Source organism: Branchiostoma belcheri, unplaced genomic scaffold, assembly GCF_001625305.1.
Source record: "Branchiostoma belcheri isolate BF01 breed outbred unplaced genomic scaffold, Haploidv18h27 scaffold66, whole genome shotgun sequence".
Classification (NCBI taxonomy): domain Eukaryota; kingdom Metazoa; phylum Chordata; class Leptocardii; order Amphioxiformes; family Branchiostomatidae; genus Branchiostoma; species Branchiostoma belcheri.
The window spans coordinates 1,037,666-1,063,276 of NW_017804309.1; the positions used below are offsets into that span (position 1 = coordinate 1,037,666).

General features: G+C 42.5%; 2 protein-coding genes across 3 annotated transcripts in view; both read right to left on the reverse strand.

The window, feature by feature from the left end:
• The window catches only part of LOC109483703 (sodium/potassium/calcium exchanger 4-like), a 30,735-nt gene extending 23,678 nt beyond the window's left edge, over nt 1-7,057 (reverse strand). The window contains exons 1-2 of the mRNA XM_019786744.1: nt 6,144-7,057; nt 5,454-5,567 (exon numbers count right to left, since the gene is read on the reverse strand). Coding sequence (XP_019642303.1) covers nt 5,454-5,567; nt 6,144-6,252 — 223 coding nt within the window. The 5' untranslated portion in view covers nt 6,253-7,057. The remainder of the gene's footprint in view (nt 1-5,453; nt 5,568-6,143) is intronic.
• Nucleotides 7,058-11,565: 4,508 nt separating this feature from the next.
• Nucleotides 11,566-25,611, reverse strand: part of LOC109483713 (D-tyrosyl-tRNA(Tyr) deacylase 1-like) — a 16,917-nt gene continuing 2,871 nt past the window's right edge. The window contains exons 2-6 of one of the 2 annotated variants that reach the window (XM_019786759.1): nt 24,460-24,550; nt 23,954-24,056; nt 21,946-22,078; nt 19,625-19,713; nt 11,567-14,319 (exon numbers count right to left, since the gene is read on the reverse strand). In XM_019786759.1, the coding sequence (XP_019642318.1) occupies nt 14,185-14,319; nt 19,625-19,713; nt 21,946-22,078; nt 23,954-24,056; nt 24,460-24,550 (551 nt within the window). In that variant the 3' untranslated portion in view covers nt 11,567-14,184. Of the gene's footprint in view, nt 14,320-19,624; nt 19,714-21,945; nt 22,079-23,953; nt 24,057-24,459; nt 24,551-25,611 lie in introns of both variants that reach the window. The other variant, XM_019786760.1, reaches the window with a different exon arrangement.

The window sequence follows — 25,611 nt, forward strand, 5'->3', positions numbered from 1 at the left end:
GCTTTTTCTCATGATTCTCCTCCTTCTTCTTCTTCTTCTTCTCCTCCTGCCATATCTTTAAATGGATTCAGCTTCTTCATTTTAGGGCCTAAGGTCCTGAAATTTGGTATGGAGGTACAGTGGGCAAATACCCCTAGGCGTTTTTTAAATTATTGTGATACAGGCTTTTAGAATGGTTTTATTTGAGTTTTTTGGCTGTGTAATAGCTAATGTATTACTGTGTAAGTGTGCAGTGTTTACCACATTTGGACATGAGTCATCACAATGGCATGCAAGGCATCAACCAATAGGCATGCAGCTTTCCTCTATTCTCCTTGCTGATTGGCTGTTGGGATTTAACTGGCTTAACTTCATTTACACCTGCACAGAGCCATGCCATACTGACAGTATGTCTGTATTCAAGTGTTTTGGTAGGTATTTTAAGCTTTCCTGCTCCAGCATTGGAATGCGGGCTATGAACGCTTCTTTTTATCTTGAAAATCAACAGTTTGCATTATGCAATCCTAACCAATAATGTAGGGAATAGCTATCCAACTGTTGTAGTCTTAGTTGTATGTTACTTCATACTATAGTTATATCAATGTAAAGCATTGTTTTCCCTTGTGTTTCTCATTCTTTCCCTGCCATGTGGTAAAATGTGGTGAACCCATCGCTATATTTGCTCCAAAGCAAATATTGGCCTTTCTAGTTATACTCTGGGTTCTGATTATATAGCGTGGTGTGGTCATAAACCGCGGGTTCTGATTTTTTTAGACGGCCATCAATCGGGCAAAGCAATCGGTGGCTACCAGAAACGTCCGGAGGGTCGGTGTCAGGAAATATCTGTCATACCACACTCCAGAACCGTTCCAAACTTCAGGCTTTAACACAACATTTTATGTCGCCTCTTGGATTGCGGCGAACAGGTGAACTTCTCCGCCTCCGGCCCTCCCTGCGTGCCGAGGATACCAGACCGTGGCAAGGTGGTCTGGTGGTTACTGTTGGTGACTCAGAATTTGTAAGTTCTAGCTTCCAAACCAAGGAGGACCTCAGTGGTGTGCCCTTGGGGAAGTCACTTTGCATCGATTTCCGAAATCACTCGTAGTAATTTCGGTAGTGACTCCCAGCTCAGTCCCTGTTTTTACAACATTTAGTACGCCTTTCTATTGTTGCATTATGAACGATTCGCCTTCCATCTCCTACATCTATTTAAATAATATCCTGGTTAGAGAAAGAGGTCAGTAGCAGGTAGTCAGTTGTGACCTTACACTGACCAGACAACATCCTGCCAACGTCGACGTCCTGCTCTGGTAATGGACAGAGCACAGGCCAGCTGGAACGGACTGCACTCATGGCCCTTCTGACCCCGAGCTAACCTATCTTGACCTGTAATTTGTTTTACCAAGCGTGTCTGTATTTCTACGTGCGAAAAAGAACTGCCTTTTGTCAGTTTGCGGAATATTGGGTGACATTTGGTTTCACTGCTGTGTGTTGGCAATTTTTTTCTATATAATTTAAAATGAGATCAATAAATTCAAAAAACCTTATTCAGGCTCTGCTTGTCTGCTCTGTGATAGCGTCCACGTCGAATATTCAGCTGGAAACTACGGTCACAGGAGCCGGAATAGGATAGATAGCAGGCTACGATGGCTCATCTAATTGGCTCAAAATCAGACGGTGATAGAACATGTTCAAACCTTTTCATGTCTTCCTATCTAAAATAATACTATCATGCCTGCCATCTGTGAATTTTGTAAATTCTTCGAGATGTAAGCAAACTATAATAGCTTGTACTTGTATGTACTCACGATAATCATATTTCGCTTGCTTCTGGAAAGAACGTTTTTCACGAGCCGTGGTACCACCGTCTGAACTGGCTGCCATGCATACCGTGACGTCACTGCAGCATTTAATTGAATTGACTATTTCCAGGAACTGTTGTATTTCGCTGTCATTGCTTTCATGCCGTATTTCATGCCAATACTCACCGGTTGTTACCAATAACTATTCTGTATTTTTAAGAGGGAGCAAATTGTGTGATTAATCATGGAAACTAAAGTGTCGTCGACGGACACGGGGTTGTGTTGGACAAAAATCAGAAATCCTGACAATGTAGGCGGTAACTCAGGGAGGAACATGGAGATAAGACGAAGAAGAATAAGACCGTGAAGACGAGAAACGAAGGAAGTCGTCTTGGGGTTATCCCGGGCTTATCTTACGTTGATGGAGCAGCTCATTCGCACACGAGCGTTACAGTAACTGTCTGTTTCTGCTTGTTTCTGTGCTAAATGGCCTCCGGGCGGGGAGATGTTAGTTTTAGAAGACAGATGGCCCAGGCAGCTCCTGCTATCTTTTCCCAACAGATCATTCACAAACCCCATTTCCACCATTATAAAGATGCGAGAAGAAGCTAATCCATATACCAGATTACTGCACTGGGACCAACGTGTGCCTGTAAGATATATACCAGATAGCAATGAGAAAATCATAGTGAATGCAATCAGAAATCAGTGCTATTTTCAAAGATCTACAGAATAGATGTCTGTGCCAATGTCAATTTGAATGTACGTTATGACAATGGCACCAGCATGTTCAATTAAGGTCTTCATTCTATTGCTGTATAGTTCCATATATGTGCATGTAGGCGTATTGTATATTAATGATGGTGATTGGATACACAACCTACACTCAAAGGCGATACCGCCTGTTGGATTGATTTGTGTTCGCCCCCGGGGCCACTTTAAAACCACCTTGGTGGCGATATTCTTACCCTTGAAAAACAGCGAGTACATATGTGCCCATTATAGTTTTCAGTATTGTTATTCAAAAACCCAACAAACGATAGGAAGCTCCATGTAAAACCGTTTTACTGCAGCTGGGACGGGCACGAAATAAACACCAGAACCGAAATGTTCCAAATTGTGGCCTCCGGGCGGGAACTACTTCAACAACATTGTCCTGTCGCTTTCGATCCCCCATGAAATCGCTCCAAATCTGTAAGGAGGGCTCAGCGTCTTGAGGAGTCGGATCAATATCCGAGGCGTAATCTTGGGCAATCTTCCCAACAACCCACGGCGGTTCAATTTCGTCTTCCGTCTATCGTAAGTCTCCAACAGTCCAACAACGCTGGCTGGGAAATTAAAGTATTTAGCCACACAGAGAAAAGTTTACCGGCAGAGTTTTTGGGCACTATAGGGTTGCACTTGCCCACGCAAATGTTACAGTAGGCTCAATCTCCAGGCCATTCATTCAAGATGTGTCGAATTTTAATATACTATTATACTATGGTGGAGGCTAACCTGGGAAGCAATATCATACATTTAAAAACATTTGTTTTGTGTGATCTGTGACTAGAACGACAAGCCAAGTTTGAACTCCCATGCCTGAGGCGTCCCCGTTTCGCGCTCCCTCACATAGACCGGTTCAACGTCCTGATTGGGCCAAGTTAAACGCTAGTGACGTCAGCAAGGGCGGTTGCCAAGGCAACACGAGATGGGTCTGTCAGATCCGTACATGATTGGCTGATGAAGGACTTCAGGCTGCAGTGTTTGTACCAGGACGTAACGGGGCTAAAGCCTAGTCTCCAAAAGATATTTCTGTTGAAGACTACAGATCTTCCTGTCGGAAACATAGTAGAAACTGTCAGTGACCAAAAGTTAGGGGTATCTTGATAGATAAGTTGACAATATACGAGTGCACAATCAAGCGCACAACAATCCGACCCCCCACCTCCACCCCCAACCTTGTTTCCGGCTTGCAGATAGTTCAGATAACACTCAGATTTAGTAGAAATGGTCTTTGTGGATATCGATAGCCATTTGCATCAACATTGGTCGTCTTAGATTTTCAGAGTGACCCGAAATTGAAGACATTTGATAAATTTGGAACTCAAGTATCCGTACATGGTTATGAAATATACCATATTAAAGGGGAAGTATGTTGTTACTGATAAGGGAAAAGTACTTTGTTTTAATTCAAACAATACATGTGACAAGTTAAAGTGTGGTGTATTTAAGGGGGTGATTGGTTTTCTTGTGTCGAAGAAGTATCTGGAGAATTGCTGGATGCTTAGATTATAGCTGCAGAGCGTCACACAATCTGGGCGTTTTACAGAATGAACAAAAACACCTTGAGAAAACACAAAAACTTGAGCCCGTTATTTCGGCAGAATATACAGTAAACGCGTGCTGTCAGTTGAAATCCTCCTATGGTCATATTGTGCTATCTACAGTACGGTCACAACGTTCGTAGTTGTAATGATATTTTACTTCAAAATCAAGTACATTTTTCAAAGTCCAACTGTCTCTCCAAACCTATGGTGATCAGTATTGTATGGCGTGGTCTGTATTTCATTTAAATGCTGAATATGCAGCATGCTTTTAGTGTTGCATGGCGTGCCAAGTCTGTATTATGTTATCTACATTCGTGCCGGAACGTTTATAGTTGTAAAGATATCTAACGTTAAAATGAAGTTCATTTGTCAATTTCTAAGTGCCTTTCCAAATCTTGGGGGATCAGCATTGATGGCGTGCCGAGTCATTAAAATGGTTAACAAATTTACACTCCTATCATAAACCATGAGTCACGTAACTCAGGCATTCTTCGGCGCGGTAAAAATGTAATAGGGTTACTGACATTAAGCCTCCATACAGCCGACAAGAACTCACCGGAATCACACAATAAGCCATCAATAATACCTGTAAGCGCGTGTGAGAAAACTCGCGGGAACATCTGTAATGGACCTACCGGGGAGGGAAGAATGGCGGGGGTGTCAGACCTATCCGTCATGCGGCAGGGGCTGAGTATGGGTGGGAAACGGCCCACGTGCGGAGCCAGCACACTTAAAAAGGCCAACACCTTAAGCGTATTCACTGCCATTATGGGAATTCTCCATAAGAGGGTGGCGCGTTTGGCAACCCGTCATTTAGCGCGGGTGCAGACGACAAGCGCTTTGAAAGGGATTTGGTTTGCGTGTTTGTCGTTTCCAGCCTTTCGTTTAACGCTATGAAAAGCCGGCTGTCACACAATATTTGGTCTCCTCGTTTTATTGCCCATCTCTAAATGCTGAAACTTCTCCGTGGTGATCCACACAACAACTTTTCCTATACATCAGCTTCTTTGTGCAGTGTGACTGGGATCATACACCTGCGAACTTTACAATAATTGCAACTGGGCCTTCCGCCAGACTCATGTATGATGCACGTACAACAAGCGACGTCGTTTTCCTGCACATTTGAAGTGAACCCGTTTGCGCCAACACACACACACACACGCGTCGCCATCGCCCTACCCAGTGCGTAGACAGACTTAATTATTCATGATGTTGAATCAATAAAAACAGCAATAACCGGGGTGATCAGCGAGACATGCATCAATACAGCCGGCACAAAGGTAATGACAGGTCTCCCGCCTGAATGACGTCAGCTACCACTGCCGGCGCATGCGCAGAGCGATAATAAGAGAGGCACACTTACTTAGGGGTGTACACTCGGAGTCGTTTCCCCCGCTCCTGTTGGTAGGCATGGACAGGAGGAGTCGGTGGAGAAACGGCTGCTGTCTGACGTCCGTGAACGGGCCCGGGATCTTTTCTGAAACGCAGTACATAAAAGACAAATTTGTAAACAGTCATCAAGGAGATCTTCCCCCGCTTCCTTTTAACCTCGTTATCCCGGCATGTCAGAAAGGACCGGGTAGATAGGACCGGGCGGTTTACTCCTATCAGCTCCACACGCATCCTTTTTAACGGCTATATTAAGCCGCAGCTTTGCCCTTGGTTTATGGGGCCCTACATAAACCGTCCGACGCGACGTTTATTCTGCTGCAATTGTCATGCCCCATTGCGTCCACAATTTGCCAACGCGCTGGGGACCGTCTTCTGACTCGTGCTGCGAGCGATCTTGCTGAAGGTGACCGCTGCTTCTCCAGCAGAACGCACACAATGTCACCGGGAGGCAAGACTGTTCAAGCAATGTACGTTATGCCACATGAGCGTAAAGGACAATTTCGCCCCCCGATTCTCGGAATAATGCGGAGAATAAAGTGAATATCAATATTCAAACGCCGCTTGGAGCGCCGGCCGGCCGGCCCAGCTTTTTAACTTGGCGGGTGTGCAGCATACAAAAACACGCTAATTGCTACACACATACAAACAGATGCACACCCACCTGCGCCATCCCGGCCGAAATAAGAAACCGTAGAGAAGACGAAGAGGACCGTGCAGATGAAGAACAGCTTCCCGAGCAGGGAGGATCGCCTGGCACGTCTGCGGACCATGGCGACGCGGCGGTCTATCCGGGCGGGCGCGCGAGTCAGGCCCGATGCCGCATGACGTCAGCTGCGGGCGGGCGGCTGGCGGTCGGCACGGCGGGGCGGCCGTCGGACGAGCTGCCGGGCGGGAGGAACGGTCAGTACGGCACGGACGGCGTCGCTGTCACTGCCGTCTCCACGCCTCGCGCCGAGCAGATGCCGGGCTATGGGAACTGCGCCGCTATTTTTGTCCTGCCCATAATTGATGCTGGTAATCACAGAGCAGCAGCCCAAATCACATTAACCCGAACTGGTGCCATTGGACGACGGGTAATGCTATGACAGTCTGCGCCAGGTAGCGCGCCAGCTTTGATTCCGTTATAACGTCGCCGTGCCACGTGACCGTCCCGCAGGTTAAGTGGGCGGGGCGACGCACTCGCTCAACACCTCACCTTATAACATCGCATTCTTCCAGAAAGCGCACACATTTCAGACAAGTGACAAGCAGACGGACTCCAAATAACACGAGGACCGCAACTGGAAGTGTCAGCTGACAAGAGAGAGAATCTCTGACTCATAAGCCAGCTGCCAGCTAGCCAAATATGTAAACTTGCAAATTTAGGTGCTAGGCAGATTGTATGAATACACCAGCTGACTTGAGGTATTGGATGTTTCTAGTCAGTCTTGTCACTAGGGTCAACTTCCCCAGCGTTGGGGCAAGTAGATGTAAGGATCCGGATATTCCGTGGTTTTGCAACACTTTTATGCGTGTTTTTTTTGCGACATTGCACTTTTAGTATTGCACTTTAAGTGTTAACGTTGCACTTTTTGCAAGAACAAGGAGGTCGTACCAACGTTACATGTTGAAAAGCCACTCATAAAATACTTTGAGTGAACCGGATCCTTAGCTGCTTATAGATGAATGGCGGGAAACTTACGGCCAGACGAACTCTGAAGGAAGCAGCTGTGGGAGGGAGATACAGACAGCTAGTCCTGCTGTCATCTATCTAGCCTCAGTATGACGTAACATTAGACCCGTAACGGCTATAACGGTGTCTTTAGTGAGCTGTGTGAATGTTGGATGGGGTCTGCTCATTTCAAAACGGAGAAAGCTAGGGAAAAGCTTCATTATCTATTTCCACAAATAAGGTGAACAAAGTACATAAAAATGCAGTGACTGGCGCACGTGGATGTAAACGTACCAATAAAATTGTCTAGAAATCGTCAAGAAGATGTAGGGTTTGACTTAGTCTTTTTGAGGCATTTCTACGTCTTTCAAGGAGGCGAACAGATAGAAACGCGGACCAGAAGAAAGATGTCAAGAGAAAACACTACATCTGCTTGGAGATTACGTAGTGGCTCATCACCTAACACCCCATCAATACGCACCGTGGCGTTTTCGTCATCCCTCTAACCGGAGATCCCCCGGAGATGAGGTAACGATGACATGAACCAGCTTTGTGTATAAACAAGGGAAGACAAACCCCAAATCTGGCAGGCTATAAGTCACAGCATATAAAATGTCGTCTGCTAATGACGTCATGGTATATTGGGTTATACTATTTTTAGGGGAGGACGGGAGTCGACAGCCAGTCGGAGCGGAGAAGGTATCAAAATTTGGAAAACGTTAGGGCAGCACCGAGCACAGAAAGAACCGCAGGGTTGGTGTAGAGATACAATAAGTAAAGGATACAAATGATCTTGCCGTGCAGTGAGAACTTGATGAGCCTTGAACTGATTCTTTACCATCGATATCCACCTTTCCATGTTATATATATCTGTACATTAATGCTTTTCACGAATGTATGAAAATCTCAAATTTGACCTAATTTGTTAAGCGTACTTTATGCATCCACTCAGAAAACTGAAAGGGGTATAATTTTTTCCCGTCATGCATGTCCCAGCGGGACAAGAACCCAGGTCTCCCGGCACGGTCCCACATTTCTACACACTAATGCCAGTGACGCACCGACCCGGTCCCAAAAGACAGCCCTTAGAAATGTTTATTCCCGGCGCCGGGGCTGTAGAATGCTATTCTCAGAATCATGACATAATAGTCCCTGTCTGGATCTGAGCCATGGACATATATGTACGTCAAATGTTCCTATAATGCTCCCAACTGATGTTTTTGCGTATTTTGACGCATTTTCTACGTTTTTCCGTTGGTCCACTTTTTCCAATCTCTTTGCCCTCCTCTGCACATGCGGGCTGTTCATTAGAATCTGTTCTACAGCCATTTCCCATTGACTGGAAGAAAGGAAAAGTATTAGAAATTTGAGTTCTTAAAGATTGATAACTGATAGACATCTAGATGCGATGGTGGTCTCTTGGCACAGTTATGGGTGCAAGCCATACGATTCTATACATCTTTTGATGTGACAAAAAGTCATTACCCGGCAGTGAACCTTGTTTTACTGCTAGGGGCGGTTATTCCGACTAATTAGTTCCGATGGAAGTCATATTTCATTTCCTGTCTTTGAAAATGAGGTTTCAACGCGCATATTGCTCAAAGGGAGAAAGCGTTTTGATCTGATATTTCCGGAGCGCAAGAAAAACTCCCTGAAGGAGAAAGGTCATCATGTGGAACAATAAATGCAACAAGGAAAAACGCTAAGGTCCCTAGCCTCGTTAGCAGGACTACGGTTTTTTTAGCTGATGATATGTTGCTTCTGATTGTCACTGTCAGTACATGGCTTCTTGTAAGTCCATTATACCCCCCCCCCCTCAAAACGAAACCAGTAAACCTGCAAATGCTACCGAAACATGATCTTGTAGTCGTGGTAAAGGTGACAAGGGCTCTTACAGAAGGGCTGAGCTTGAATAACGAAGAATTGGCTAGCATGTGTATCTTGAATATGGTCCATGTAGGCTGTAGATGACAAAATCACGCATCATCACTGCTGTATGAGATGAAATATTTACGGGTATCAATACGACTGCCGTGATACGTTTGCTGGATTGATTTATAATTCAGGGAAGTGATATTTGCTTGCTTTCATGGAATCCACTGCGTGCACGTCATCAGTTCGAGTGGACAACGTCAAGCAGTCGTTATCTCCAAGCAGATGTTCCGAGATCGTGACGTTTTCCTGGCAGCCAACATTTTGTAACAAGTCAATCATTGAAATAAGAGGGTGGTTTCTGTGTTGACTTTTACTCCTTGCAAAGCAGGTAGCAAAAAAAGCTGCAGGTTCTTGGGTCGAATCCCTAGCAGTCCCCATCCTTATTGTTGGGTCCTTGGGAAAAGCAATTCACACCTATTTCTTCACTAGACTCATGTGAAAATGAATACCTAGTTTTTTAGTTTTTATTTTTAATTTTCAATGCAAAGCCAACTGATTTCTAGGCACAGAGCTTAGGTTAGGGATGAGACGTAAAGCAAAGAACTGTATGTGTGAGGACATGGAAGGTATTCGGTTGTGTTACTTTTATCATAGACATGATCAATTTGGGTCAGGCGTGAGTGGGGTTGCATTAGACAGGTCATTATGCGGTAGAAAGTGAGATATGATGGACGGTACTGACAGAGAAACACTAGTTTGGTACGCGGAAAGAGGATAAAACATTTCGTCTGAGAGCCATGGTGTGCTTGTATGCCTGAGGGACGCTAATTACGTTGAAGAACCCATTACACTTAAAGACCCCACCGCGCTAACGTTAGAAAAACAACACACATGTTTTTCAGAAACATCAACAAATTCGCACAGGGACGGTAAACGGTTCTTGGAATTATTGCATCATACAATGACGGACAGGACAGTGTACATAATGAAACCGAGCGTTAACCTTTTAATAGCCACGTACCGAGTGGTATTTATAAACATATATCTGCCCTTAATACGACACGAGCCTAATGATAAATGACGGTCCTCTTTTAAACCCTTTCACGAAACCCTTGATGTTTTCAGTTAAAAACCAAATGAAACTCATCACGCAAAGGAACAAATGACGTAAACAGGAAATATTTCGAGTCTGGTCTGATCGTTCGTCACGACATCGCCTGCTGAATTATGAATGAGAGGATCTAATGATGGTTTGTTTCCACACAGGTGGTGAGAGTAGGTACGTCACAGTCTTGCGTCGTGTTTTCTCCTCTTTTAAAAAAACAGCTCGTGCAGCCGCGTGATGTGCAGTCACATTCGTCGTAGGTCGTCACTTGATGTCGCAGGATTTTTAAAAAGGTTGTGCCAGAACCAACCACCGACAAGGCTCCAAATGAGAATTTTCCGTAACAAGACAGCTGAAGTCGTGCAAGGACACCTGCACGACTGTGCCAAGAGTGTATTTTTTGCGATCGTATGAAGATCGTACATGTATGCCACCGGGCCCTAAGTGGTAAAGACTTCACCGCGATGAATTGCATAAGCGATAGGTATCAATGGCGTTCTGAATTGGGGCAACAGCATTCTGCAATTTCTGTAAGGTTCCACTAGACGGCAATCACTGAGTGACCAAAATTGGCTTGGTGTGACCCTTGATGTTATAATTGGAATATGACGCAAAGTTTTGATTGAAAAGACAACAAAACACACAAAACGTAAGAGTCGTTCTTTATCTGTGACATTCGTTAAGTGACCTGTCAAAATGTTTGGTTGGTCATCGGCCGTAGCCTCTAGTTGAGAGGGGGTATTACCTTTTTTTATTCACCTTATAAGGGCAACACTGATCCGGAATATCCACCAACCCAGCAGCTAGTAACAAGTTTGTAACAGCTTTCCCCGCTCGGAGAGAGACATGTGTGGAGGATCGATATCGTTTGGCGGACCGATCGCGACATTCGGACCTGATCATGAATTGGCTTAGTTCATAATTACCCTTTATAAAACGCCATCATGGCGCCTTTTGGCCTTTTCAGCTCACTTCTGGATGAGTCGACGCCGCTGTCGGGACTATTTTCTGCACCGATAGTCATTCCACCCGGAGTAACCTCCACATCTACGTGCCCTGGATATCAGTTAGGTCTGGTCTCCTCAGCACGATCTACAGGCTCTCAGTTCTCGGTAATTGGTTTCTTGTGGTCCCGGCCTCTGTAACCTCTTAGAAAGAACTGATATGCCATCAGAACAATACACTTTTTAGGGTTAAAATATCCGGCCAGTCCAATTTCGCCCATTCCTCTGTAAAGCCAGCGTCACACTGACATTGACAAGGACTTTCTGCCACAAAAGTGAATCTGTATAGCCGGTATAACCGCCCCTCGGCGTAACACACCACTATTCTATTTTGGCCCGAGTCTACCCAGTTACGTTGGACGGGACTCGGGACCAACGTGGACAGATCCCTGTGTTATTTGTCTAAATAAATCAAACCATATTAAGTGAAATAAAATGTGACTAGATCTAGTCTGATTTAAATGCTAGCTCTTTATTGTTAGGTTTGAGTTCTTTTTTTTTTGAAACAGAAGAATGACCAGTGATCCCATCGAGATACAATCAACACTGCTGTGTTCAGAACGTAATCTGAAATTCTATTCCAAACATGTACTACATGACATTTGTCTGTCTGAGTGCGTACATGTAAAACCTAAGGAAGATAAATGTAGGTGCAAATCCTGCCGTAAGTACCCGACTTCCTCCGGCGGAGCGGCTGGTGCTGATGTTGCCATGGTGACAAAACAAACCACGCTGGTACTCCATTACTAAACCCATCAAGTGGACCGATGTTTGATTTCAAACACGGCCTCCTGGCGCAGCAGAAAGGACGAGAAAAGGGGAATGAAAACAACATCGCCACATTAATGTGCTAGAGTCATGACTTGTATGCATTGCCAAACCACATTCAAGTGCGGCTAAATGAATGCAGGACGGATTATGCCACCGTTATAAATGGATGAGTAGACAAATGTTAGATGTGTTACACGCTTTTTTATTCCATACGGACTGTGGTGGATGTAGTTCACTGCTGCATCCCAATCAATTTTCTTCACACTACGAGTACTGTCAAAAGCAGTCTGGTGCATTCTCTGACCTCAGGTTCGCCAAGAATGTACAAAGAATGTCTTTCCTCGAAACTTTCGCCGTAGTCATCAATCCTTTGCAAAATGTCTCCGGTTATAATGTACTCCTGTGTCTGGAGCCTCACAGTCTCCCTCCGCCAAACTCCTCTGGTCACATGGAGAAAATGGCCAAATAGGGTGAATGATTCGCTAGAGGATTCAGTCGGCAAGTTACATGTTAGCAACTCCGGGGCCTGTGAACAGCCGCTATGGCCTTCGATGTCAACCAACTAGAGCCTAATTATAGTAACCAACGTCTAATTCCTCTGGAAAATTATTCACCCTATTCGGTCAATAACTACAGTCAATACTGCCCAGGACGCCACTCTATGATAACAGATCACTGTAGACGGGAGTATCAAAGCTTGAGTCAATGGGAAAACTTAGCTAAGAGGCCACCAAAATGGCCTAATTTGCCAGGCGGTCCTTATGTAGTAGGTACCCGGCAAGTCTGGCTCCCACCTTTTCTGTCAGTAGATGGATGTCCACAATAGAAGAGCTCATCTGGGCCCGGATGTACGAGCGGTTACTAATTTTTCTTCCTAATAGTGGCTGTTAAACGCCCGGCGGGCAGCACAGCGTCCTGTATCAAAGGACTAATATCCAGTCTATCTGCTTACTGTAACGAGTCTCTTTCACCCGTACTATAAATACAATGAATTTCCATGGACGGTAACCGCCGGACGACTAAAATTCGATATGTCACCAAAAATTCGCCCAAACCATTGCAAAGGTTGGCTCGGCGAAAAAGCTTCCACTGCTTTAAAATACTTCAACATTCAATGGCGACATGCGGACCACTGCACGATCACCGACAGACCTTCGGGTAAGCTTGCGGACCGTTGAGCGCTCCCCTGCATGAGAAATCTGTCAAAATTTTGGCCGCTCAACGCATCTATGGGGGGACACAGAATTTAGTATCATAGGGTATTCAGCCTGGGGTCATTGACCTGTGGTCCTATCAAACGAGAATTTTATGTCTATGAAACAATCCAGTCATGGCCTGGCATTAACAGATGAGCAAACATTTGTGAGGGACATTTCCTGCGTTGTCACCAACACCTGTTGCTCACCCACTCCGTTCGAAAGTCTTCATTCCGTGGAAGACACAGACATGTGGCTTGTTAACAGCAAATATATTCAGCGTGGATGAAGATTAGATATCCAGGCAGAACACCACGTAATGCAAAATAATTGCATGAATTCTAAAGTGGATAGATTCTCTGAAGTGTCGGGAACGCATGGAATCAAACCTGTCACTTGTCGATCACGTGTCCACCTGCCTAGCCAGGAATACTGCGCCAATGTGACTAAGAGTAAGAGACTACTGTTTAATGATTAATGTCCCGAAAACGTGGTGCTGAGGGCTCAGAGTTATGAGTAGTGTACGTCAACCCATACTTCACTGATGACTGTTATAATGGGTTCTGCTTGTCTCACCTACTTAAACTGTAAATTCACTTACTAATAGGTTTGAGGGGGAAAGCAGGCATTTGCCATATCTAACTTTCTCCTTACTGCCTAACCCCATAACCAAGAGAGAATCCTTAGCAAAATGCCTACTCCAGTGTGCTGAAGGTGCACTGCTGGCAGAAAGTTTGTGATGGTTTTGCACAGGAGAGGTCACTGCAAATATTTCCAGATTTACAGTATGCGCATTTCAGATAAAAGTACATTCACCAGTGTGAAAGAGGTCAAGTGTTTCCCTTATTCTCACAGTAGCTCACAGAATGTCAGGGAAGGTCGAAAAGGTAAAGATAAGATACAGTTGGCTTAACAGTTAAAATTGAATAAAACAGCAGATTCACTAAAAATATTCAACATGTATGAGATCTTCCATTTTTTGTTTGGAGATGATCTAATCCACTTTTTTGGGTGCCATTGTGTGTTTTCCTACAGCTGCAGATGTGCATATTGATGTCAGGCAAAATTTAATCCTTTTGTGTCTTTCAACAAAGTGGACGTCATGTTGAAGTCTGCGACAACTGTTCAGTCACTTGCTCCATTTTGGCATCAGCTGGCTCCTCGGCTGTGTTACTGGCTCCTGATTTCTTCTCCCATTTCTGTTGTCGTGCAGCCTTGGCCTTCTCTGGCTTACTCTGCAGCAAAGAGCAAGATAAAAACATGGCATATTAGTTACAAGACATGGGCACCGATCAGTGTAGCCTGACTACATCACGCTTGTCCAGTAGCCTGACTACATCATACTTATCTGGAATATGAAGAAGTGCAGCGCAGGTGGACATCAGAAATGGCTTCACATCTCCAAAGAAATCAGAAACTCCTGCACTGGTAACCTGCATATGCATGTGGTATTTCAAGCCCTGCAGATGTAACAAGAACTGAATAATACCTCCATTTTCTGTGACTTACGGTCCATTCAGTCATTCTACACCCCTCTTTCTGTCATGACATCTTTAACAAAATGAGCTCTTTGAGACCAAATCAGCCAATGTGCCCTTTTAAAACACATAATGCACACAGTGCTGGCTTATGTGCCTGGAGCAAGATGATTTGTGAGGCTTAGTATGAGAGATAAGGTGAAGTAGGAGTGCAGTTTGTAGAAAAGAGATAAGGCTATTTCTTGACCATACGGTGTATTGAGGCTTGACTGCTTCTGACGTCTCATGAATCATGTTCAAGTTGAACCTTTTTTCTGTGCCGACGGCGTCCCTTAGATCTGACACGACTGTTTGATGTGGCATTTCGAAGTTGTAAAAGGCAAAGGGGAGGGTCCTGCATCCTTTTTGAGTCTGTAGGGGTAGTGGGTTGTTGATCCACATTGTTGTGGGCACGATATTCATTGTATGGTGGAACCCATCCCTCTCCTTTAACTTGCAGTTGTGAAAATGGCCAATAAATGCAAACTACCAAGTACAGGACACATCCACAGTTACTAGTTTAACGGTTCAACAAGAGAATATTCATAAAAATAGCAGCCTCCGGGGAAAGCAAGCGGCCTCTGTCAGAATCAGCAGTACTGATACAGATAGAAGACAATATGATGTGTTTTGTATGCAGTCAGACAGCTCAACTGAGGCCCCTTTACCATCCACAACATTCAAATGGGATTTTCTAGATTTTCTACTGAATCACTTTGAAACCAATCTATTTTTCTGACAGATGCATTCACACCTGTTTTAGAAAATGTTATTAGTCCCAACTGCAAGCATGTTTGTACTTTGCTTCAGTATCAGTGATAATTGAGGTAGGCACACATTAGATATCCTGGTGTTAAGGACATTCTGGAGAAGGTCTTGATATTAATGATAACACTGTGTTTATATGTGGGCATCTCAGGGTTAAGGTTACAGACCATTTTTGCAAGGGTGAGCCTGAATGTTATGCCGATGCTTTGAAAGGAAGAGGAATGATGAATAGTGTTCAACGTCTCTACTGTATATCCATCCATCTCTGTCCTATACTCATCAAGACACTGTCACACAGCAGGAAAACAGCTTGCACCACAGGTCTGCAAGCTTAAAAGGACATATTCAGCTGGAATACAAATGGTGTTTTGTTCATAGACCACCTAGCGCTGTCCAATATGACGGTAGATTGGTAGATTTTCAGGCAAAAAATATGCTCCACTTGATTTTGATACTCAATCAACAAATTCATTGGCAGTAAGACTTATATAAATGGGTTTGTCATGCAGGACTGTGGTAATGTGAGGGAGATTGGTGGGCAGAAGTCATGAATCACGCTCTTCATTCAAGCATTTATCTCACATCAAAGGAGTCTCTATCAGACCTCCCCTCAAATTAAATAAAAGTCGGCCCAAATATGGATAATTGGTAGGGGCACTGAGAATGATTCATTCAACCAAAGGTAACTCTATGGTTGGCTAAGTCCTTTATGGCCAATTTGTACTGTTTGTTTGCCCATAGAGTTGGGTAGGACCTAATAACCACAATATACAGCAGTCACGACTCACAACGTCATTACAGTACTTATCTACATCAAAGGAGAAAGAAAATTTGTCATCATTATGGGTATCAAAATTGAATAGTAGTACACTGTTGTTTTGCAAACCCTAAATTGACATGAAGTGAAATCACGAACAAAATCTATTCTCTGAAATTATAATATTTCCCTCCACTTAGCCTAATCGGAGTCTGAGTTATAGCCACATGTAAATCACTATTAACTTTGTCACTAAAGACAACACCAATTTTATTTGTTGATGCTTGAATTTTTGCAGAAAAATAATCAACTGAAATTGCATGTTACAGGAGCCACAAAGCCTGCTTTCCACTTAAACAAAGAATTTTCAACAAGCAATGCATTGATAAATGGAAAATTATTACAGTAACAACTAGGAAGACAATGACTTTTGTTCCCAAAACACACAATAAAATGGTACGCTGGATATGTTTGTCATTTGATTTCATCAGAAACATGGGCAATGTAAGAACCAAAAATTGAATTGCTGAGGCCTGAAGACAAGGTTCAAAAGAAGCTGTATCAAAACATCCCTGAGGATCAAAGCTACTGTATTGTCTGTACTTCCACTTGTTTCAGCTGATTCATCTTCCAATTAGTGCAGTTTCAAAGGAAGCCATGTCACGACAGCATTGACACAACGGAAAGGGAGAGATAAAGGTGACTACGTTATAACCCTCATGTCAGTGACAGGAAGTACAATTCAATGCTGGCTATGCCATTCTTCTAATACAACAATGCAAACATTAAGATGAATAAATATGACAAGAAAGCAAAGTTTAACGCAGATGAATCAATTCACTAATTAGATACTAGTAGTCATAAAGGCTGAGAGCTAGTGTCTGAGTTTAATCATTGAATAAAATGCAGTAGCTATAGTGTCTGTTTATTAATTTCAATTACTTGAACTACCAGTCAGTTTAAAAACTATTATAAAAATGACCCAATTTGAAAGAAATACATGTAAAGGTAATACCAATGTGATTTAGATAGTTCACTATTTATATAGTCTATTTTGTCTATTGCCTGCTGTTACATGTACATGATAGGCATTTCCACTTGATTGCATAGCTTTAAAGGCATTCAATTGGTTTTATATTGGCTCTCACTAACAGTCATTACAATGCAATGCTGTCTTTTTTTGAAAACCATTTGTTCCCCCCATCATTGCCATAGAAATGCATCTCATCACAACCTATTTTTACAATATCAAGATACAGGTGGTGACAGAATGACAAGAAGATGGCAAAACAGATTTGTTCCCAAATCAAACAGTCATTTCCCCCTTCATCAGATCTTGGAGCTACTTTAATGTTTGTGCCTGTGATTGTTTCATTTGGTTCGTTTGCTGGTTAGTGCACTTTAAAGGAAAAGTCTGTCACGACGTCGCCCGGAGGCAGTGTTGAGATGAAACAGGCAGAGGAGGACCAGGCTCTCTCATCTAAACCGGCAGGTTGTACCATTCATTAGAGTGCGGAATAATGGTGCAGGAAGTACCTTTGATCTGACTAAAGACTCTTTTCCTTTTGATTTTCTTTGTGTTGAAAAAATAATTTTGTCAAAGTTATCAAGGGGGCAAATCCGACAGTAAAGAAATCAAATTGGGGTGGTTTTATAGCATCAATGTAAGACATAAACTGTATTGACTAAATCTAGTGAACCAGATACAATGACACTGTACATACATGTACCTACACTACAAAAGGGTGTGCCTACATGACCTACATAACACTGCGGCAATGACAAAAAATACAAAACATAACAAGGTGGTTTAAAAACAGGCAGTCTAAATCTTTCATTCAACTGCCAGATTGCCTTTAATTCTTGCACTACAAAACAACCGTTTTACAAGAATACATTTAATAGAATCATAAAGATATATCTTGCATTATTTTGGTAGGCAGTTTGATACAATCTTGCCAATGAAAAAGGAGACATGATATCTATACGTAGATCTTAAAACATTGCAGGAACACTGAGTAGCTGTGTACTGAGGGTATTGCCTGAAGGCATCAGTGAGTAAGGCTTTGGACTTAGGAAGACCATCAATCAGGGCATTACCAGGCAAGGTCAGATGGAGAACAAGTAGATGCAGCAGAACTCATTAGGCCCCAAGGAAGGCAGCTGGGAGGTTGTGGAAACAACAGCCAAGTAAAATGGAACATGTGGTTGTATTTGCTGAATGTCTTTCTCCAGGTAAGTGTGTGTAGAAACAGTTGTGATACCCATGCCCATATTGCCTTGCTACACTTCTAGTCCACAGACACAGACAGACAAGGTAAAAACCACATACTCCCTTGGGAAGAAGTATAAACTAGCCATGGAAAAAAATACCACAGAAACTACTGACCATGTTTATTTCCTGCTTCAAAGGCTTATTTTTGTTTCTATTCATGTACAAGCACTAAAATGTATTGCTGAATAGTGTGCTGAATGTAAAGTTTGAACAGGTTTCACTAAAATTGTGCTTCATGCTGAATAATGTCTGTGAAGACTGCAACTGTAATAGTTCTCAATTCTCACAACACAGAATGAAAAATGCCCTCCTTCATGTACATTCAATTACAGAGCGTGTAACCTCATTAGAACAATCTCATACAATTTTGTCATCCTCAAGGGAAATCCAAAGTGATTGCTTCCATAAATCAAGGTGTATTTCCCAGGGAAGATGTGACACCTGTCCAAGAAATGCATCTTGCGATTGAACATATTTCCTCAGGGCATCCTCAGTTTCTGCCATCAGAAAGTTGGATTAAATAATCATACTTAAAACATTTGTAATCACGCGATATTGACACTGGGAAAGATACGGACCAATGGAAGGCCAGTGGTTGTTACAGTATGAGGGAACAAACTCCAATGTTATAACAGCCACCATAATCTTTAGTTTACAGAGCATACCACCAGCAGTTTTCCAACCCCAGATGCCAGAGAAGACCTCCCCAAGGAAGCGTGAAAGACCAGATGGTGAAAGACATAGGATAGAGACACGGACTGCAGAGTTCATGCAACATTGAGGAACCTAACAAAGAGGAGAGAGGGGCAAGCTACAGGCCTGGGGCAGGCTAGGCTGATACAAACTCAAGGCACACCCAAAACAATGTAATTGTTTACATTTCCATCAATAGGGAAGAAATCTTTCATCTGGCACCACCACCAATGATTCAGCACCATGGACAGACTCAGTGCAAGTCACTGCCCTTTTCACAGATCATTGGCGATACAAGGGGCAAAAGAACACATTACCATGACAACAACAATGTTACATATATGTGTATGTTCCTGTCTATGGCTTGATTTTCACAATCATGTTGACAATGATTTCAATTTTTCATGATGATTGATAATGATTTTGTTTGCCCCGTGTTATGTAGTTCCCAATATTATCCATGCAAAGGGATCTGCACTTATAGTGAACAAGAATAGAATGGATACCAGGCTAGTTTTGACATGTCTTACCTTTTGTTGTTGTACAGGTGACTCCAGTTGTATAGTGACTGGCCCGTCGTTCTGTATACTGACCTGCATGTAGGCACCAAACCTACCATCTGTAAAATATGGGGGAAAAAAAAGCTCTAGTGTAATGTACTGAGTCTGTACTCGGTGGATCGGTGGAATATTTTGAAACAAAGCAGTTTGACTATCAATAACAATTATTCCAACCTGTACCAGTGACCACCTTTGCACAAAGACCACTGGTCATTGTCGCCACTTTTTGGGGATTCATTAGATTAAGTTTCCCATTGACCCAAACACATCCTGTGTAGAGTGGCCACAACAAGTTTGACTGTGTATAGTGGAGAATACCACTATGCATTCTCCCGCCCTCTCACAATTTCTTCACACTGACCTGAAAACTAATTCTAGACTTCTCTTCTACAGTTTAGTCATGCTTCTCTTACTATAGCAGAGGTCCTTTTAACTTCTAGGAGAAGTGAACAACTTTTCTTGTTCACTCCAGCTGTTAAATTCAAAGGTCAGAACCTCCACCTCCTAATGAAGAAGACCTATGGCACAATTTCTCGTTGTTATCTAACCTTTCCTCCGGGGGATGATGGTATCAAACCTAAGTAAGACTCCAGGCCAGCAGCGGCATCATAATGTCTGAGCCTTGGAAATTCAATACAGGTCTCCAAATTGACATTCTGACTGGAAGGCATTCCCAGTGAGAAGCCCACGCTTGCTGCTTAATTGCATTCTTTATTCATTCATTCTGTAGGCAGGACTGAAAATACATTTCTTCTGCAGAAATGCCAGTTGTGTAAACAATTTTCCTGCATTGCAGGTTTCGTGTGGGTATTTTAAGCCCTGGTGGAGACTTCAAATGTTCCTAGTTTGCCTGATAAAGAAATTATACATTCCATAGACAGAAGCAGTACAGACTTTCATGTAATTTTTAGAGCTAAAATCCTCATGTTTTCATACATTCCATACACTCACCACAAACACAGGCCAAGAATTTTTATGGAATGTAAAATAAAGTGCCCAAGTCTACTTTGCAATTTTCCTTAATATGTGCAATTTTACTAAATATAGTGCAATCTTTTTTGTGTAGATAATGAACTATTAGTAAGCACTTTACAGGTATGCTTAGCAATTTTACAGCCATACTTAATAACCCTATTAGTAAAAGTGTTAAGTATACCTGCATTTTATTATTAGGCTGCATTGCTAAGTATACCTAGCCACCCCTGGTAAAACCATAAAGTAATTAGAACTGGCTTTTTTGTCTGACTTTCACTAGTTGTCATGTATAATCCAGTAATGCAGGGGTTTTAGATGCGTGGATAGTAGTCATGAATCAGGCTTATCATTCTTGCATTTATATTGCTGTTGATATGTTTGGAGGGTTTTCTGCCTAATGCTGGGGGCCCTCAATTCCAATTAGATTCAATGACATTATTAAATATCACACACACATGTAATTTCAATAATTTCTCAGGATATGGAAAAGATGCCTGAATAACTGAAGAACTGATATGTATGCACTTGTAACCCTCAAGCAGATGTAAGGCCACCACCAATTCAATTTGTTGGTTTTAGGAGTGTAGAAAATTCTTACTAATTATAAACTGGAACATCAACTTGAAAACAGAGCCTGCAAGCCAATGTCATGCCTCGATTCACACACTCTCACGGAGTCAATGCTGTTAAATCTTGAAACTTTTGTGCTGGCTTCATGAAGTTCTTGCAGTGACCTCTTCAGACATGCTTTGACATAAAGATATTGCAATTTGGGCCATGGGTGAGTGAGGACTGGTGCAGTATTGAGTCAGAGGCACAAGTCTAAAAAATCTGCTGAACCAGACATCCTCGGCCTGGACCTACATTTATGGGACAGTAAATCCCTGGCTTAAAGTATTTCCCTTATAACATGTGCACATTGATGATCCTGTTCTCTGTAGCATGAGCATGTATGACAAGTTCCCAAGCAGGGCAGATCTTGGTGCTGCTAGTAGGCAACTTACTAGGTTGGTGTCTGCTATTCCCAGTCTCACAGAGGTTAGATTTACTTTTCATTAATGAACTCTAGCTACATGCTAAATACCATGACTGACATCCATGTTAAAGGCACACAATTGACAATCAGCCTTCAAGATTTAGCACCCCATATGTCTGTGTTCATTGACTCCATAAGTTAGCACAAGCACAGTGGTCATATCCATCCCTTTTTAGACTAATGCTATGAGGACAACTTCATGTTACTACATGTAGTTATATTGAAGTATGTCAACTATAAATACTGTAAGTATCTTTTAGTTTGTCATGTTGTGCAATACCTTTTATTTTGTCAGGTTGGTAAGCTTTCCTCATCTGTTGGAGGAACTCTTCATAGAAGGCCTGAGATTGTTCAGCTGCCATGGACTGGTGAAAGTCAGGCTTATTTCCCTTCAGTACACTGTAGAGTGTAAACTGTTGACAAATGGAACAGCTAGACGTCAGCACAAACCATGAACAAATGGACACTGTGTACAAATGGAACAGCATACAGTACAGGGTAAATGGCAACGGAACAGCAGTACCTTTAACATCTTTTCCATACTTTAATTTATTTATTTTTAAGATTTACCACATTTGTGGAAGAATTGACATAACAGGTGACTATCACCTCTTCAAGTCAAATGTCAAACCTGAGACCAGACTGTAAGGTTTGAACCACTCACACTGGGAAGGTCCCCTGCTCTTTTCGTTAAGTGTGGTGGGTTCTTTAAACGTGCATGGGGTGTGGCTCTCCACAAAAATTGGACCTCCATTTAACGTCCTATCCAAGGGATGTCTGTAACGGAAGCTAAGTACTCATTTTCACCAGAGTGAAGTGAGGAAATTTTGTAAAAAGTGCCTTTCCCAAGGGCACAAGATCGGTGACATCGGCAGGATTCAAACCCAGACCTTTTGGTTCCGAGCCGAACACACTACCGTTACGCCACACAAACCCACATACATTACAGTAAGAAATTTTACAACATAACCACTTGAACTAGAGTATACTTGTCCTCACACACCCTCAGTAAACAGGTCACATACATCAATTTGTTACAGACTGCTTTAATGTCTGACTCCCTCCCCATGTGAAGGTGACACAGTTTGAAAGTACTTAAAGCAGAATGTTTGGCTTTGATGTCTCAACTGATAGATGCAGATCATTTAGTATTAAAGAAAATCCTTCTGGCATCTTTCACCTTCAAAACGGGGGCCGTCCCTCTCTTCTGTACAACGTGAGGTACTAGTAATTAAAACAGAACTGTGAACGCATCAGAAACTGAACTGCCCTGTACTTACAGTTACACAACAGGTTCACGCCAGGACAAATTTCACACTGCCTACAAATCACTGCCAGATTCAAGACGGAGACCTACAAACGGGGACTGTCTCCATCATTGTAATTACTCTGTGGTTACACAAGATGTGCTTGACACAATGTTGACAGACTCTCACTGCATATTTCACTGACCATGCACACAATTATACAGTCAGTCAGATAGAGACTGTACTCTATCAAGGGTTCCAACAACTTCTCATCAATCGGGCCACATCAGTTTGATTTCTTGGTTCTTGGAGTCATTGCTTCATTTTCCTGATTTAGGAAATGCTAATATTTTGGTATCTACAAGAAATCAGCTTGGTGTGACATTGAACTGACAAGCTGGTCTGGCATTAGGCTATTTTTTACACTTCACTTTTTAAGTACTTACTATGAACTTACTCCATGCTTGTCAGATGTTCTTAAAATACAAAACAGGTTGAATGACAGCATAACCTTGAGGAGAATTTAAAAATTGACGCCATGTAATACAGTTACACAAGCTGGTCATTAGCCTGTGAACAATTTACATGTACATGTATATGCAGCTTTTCATGCTGAAATTTTCCCCTGCTGACTAACTACCTAGTTAAAAGAGCCATCTGGCAGATACTGTCAATATTGCAGAATAATGTTATCAGACTACATAAATAATGAATGGCTATTATAAAGCCATAAGCAGACCTGTAAAATAACCTGAAATACATAATGTTACATATTTCCATTAGGCCAAACCAATTTATTTTCTTGGTTCTTGGATTCTTGCAGGAATTACTATTCACTTCCATGGATGAATAACTGTAAACTCATTTCTTTTGGGGGAGATTTCATCTTGGGTTACGGGAAGAAAAGCTGTTTACAGTCAAAACAAAGTTGTACCGCAAAAGCACCTACTAGCATTCACTTGTTATGATTTTGCTGTGGAGGAACACCACAAAAACAAAACCACTGCAAACAGTTCAAGATTCATAGTAAAGGGAACTTACCTGACTCACACACAGGATTTCGTAGTTCTTGTCTTTGACACTGTGAGCCCATCTTTTCTCTTGGTCGTCATCAAACACTCTCAGGTTTAAAATCTTTCGGACTCTACAGCAAAGAAAAAGCATATCAACCATGAAATAAATCTCTGCCTTCTCTGATCATAACCAGTATCATGATGTTTGTTTGTGCATTTCCCTCCGGAGCTCCCCATCTTTTCAAGCAAGAGCTTGCTTCCACAAGTTTATAAAAAGTCTCATTACCTAGCTTTGGCTAGGGACCTGATGGGACATAAAGCTAGTCAGAAGTTATATATTTGAGAGCTACACCCTGACCTTGAGCATGTTAAAGAACACACCACACGTAACAATAGTATGAATCCATCTCAGAGTGTCAGTGGATCAATCCTACAGTGGTCTCATGCCGCTTATACTTACTGAACAAAACTGTTGTGTTACGCCAAAAGATAATTTCCTAGTTATGTGAAAACAAACAAAAAAGTGGCTCTTACATATATTCCATGTCCTTTGGTGTGTCATCTCTGGAGACACCAATTAGTACACAGAGGCCCCGCCCAATAGAGCTGACCAACTCATCTCCAACTTCAGAAAAGAAACAAAGGAATACAGAGGAGTATGTGAAAAGTGGTGGCCATCTCCATTGAGATGCTATGCTATTTCCTCAACATGCTATTTCCTCAACAATGTAAAAATATATTTCACAATGTAGCCCATCAGAATGTATCTAAATATCTTATTATAAGTTGTAAAATAACAAAGTGAATAACTGCATGTTGGAGGGGTGTCCTGCCTGCATATAGTGGCTGTCTAGATTGTGCTGCCAATACACTATACAAGCGATCACCATTACGTCATGGTAGGCAAGAAGCTGGTGACGGTTGGTTGATAAATTTCCATATGATAGTCTGCATATGTATTAAATAATTTTGCATGTATATCATGTAAACAAAACAGCGATCACTCGTATTTTGTCTATACTCATAATGTAATGTAATTAGTAACTTTACTGAATCACCGTAGCAACAGGGAAAAAGCTGAAACTTGGTGTATGAATCAAACAGGGACTTTTTTTTCAAATAAAACATTAAAAGAGTGTGGGTTTATAAAGGTATATAATAAAATCAGCTCATGGCACTGCTGGGGTGTTACATAATATTCTGACTTCCCCTATTTAAACTTGATGGAATATCCTGAACAAAGATCTGGGGTATGCCCCATAGAAGTCGTACTGCCAAAACAAAACAAACATGTTTCTTTTTACGGCACACGCGCTGTCAGTGACGAGTCTTACGTGTTTTCCTGCCTATACTAGAAACACTGAGCTGAGCATGACGTATAAATGCCAAGGCCGTCCGCGCGTCCTGGTGAGAGCTCGAGGTGCACGTTCTCGCCTGACCTTTAGCATTTTGGCATTATCATTGATAGTTATACATAGACATCTGACGCTATATATGATGCACACTCGGATGCCAACATCACAAGACCAGGGGATGACGCGGGAAGGGCTGACATAACAGGCATGCCCATGCCTGACCTGACTTTCGTGGCATGCGGCCAACGAACAACATGGTCCGTTGCACGTTGTGTCGGTCGTGCATGCGATCACCCACGTTACCTGACGACGCTAGCTTGCATAACACGTT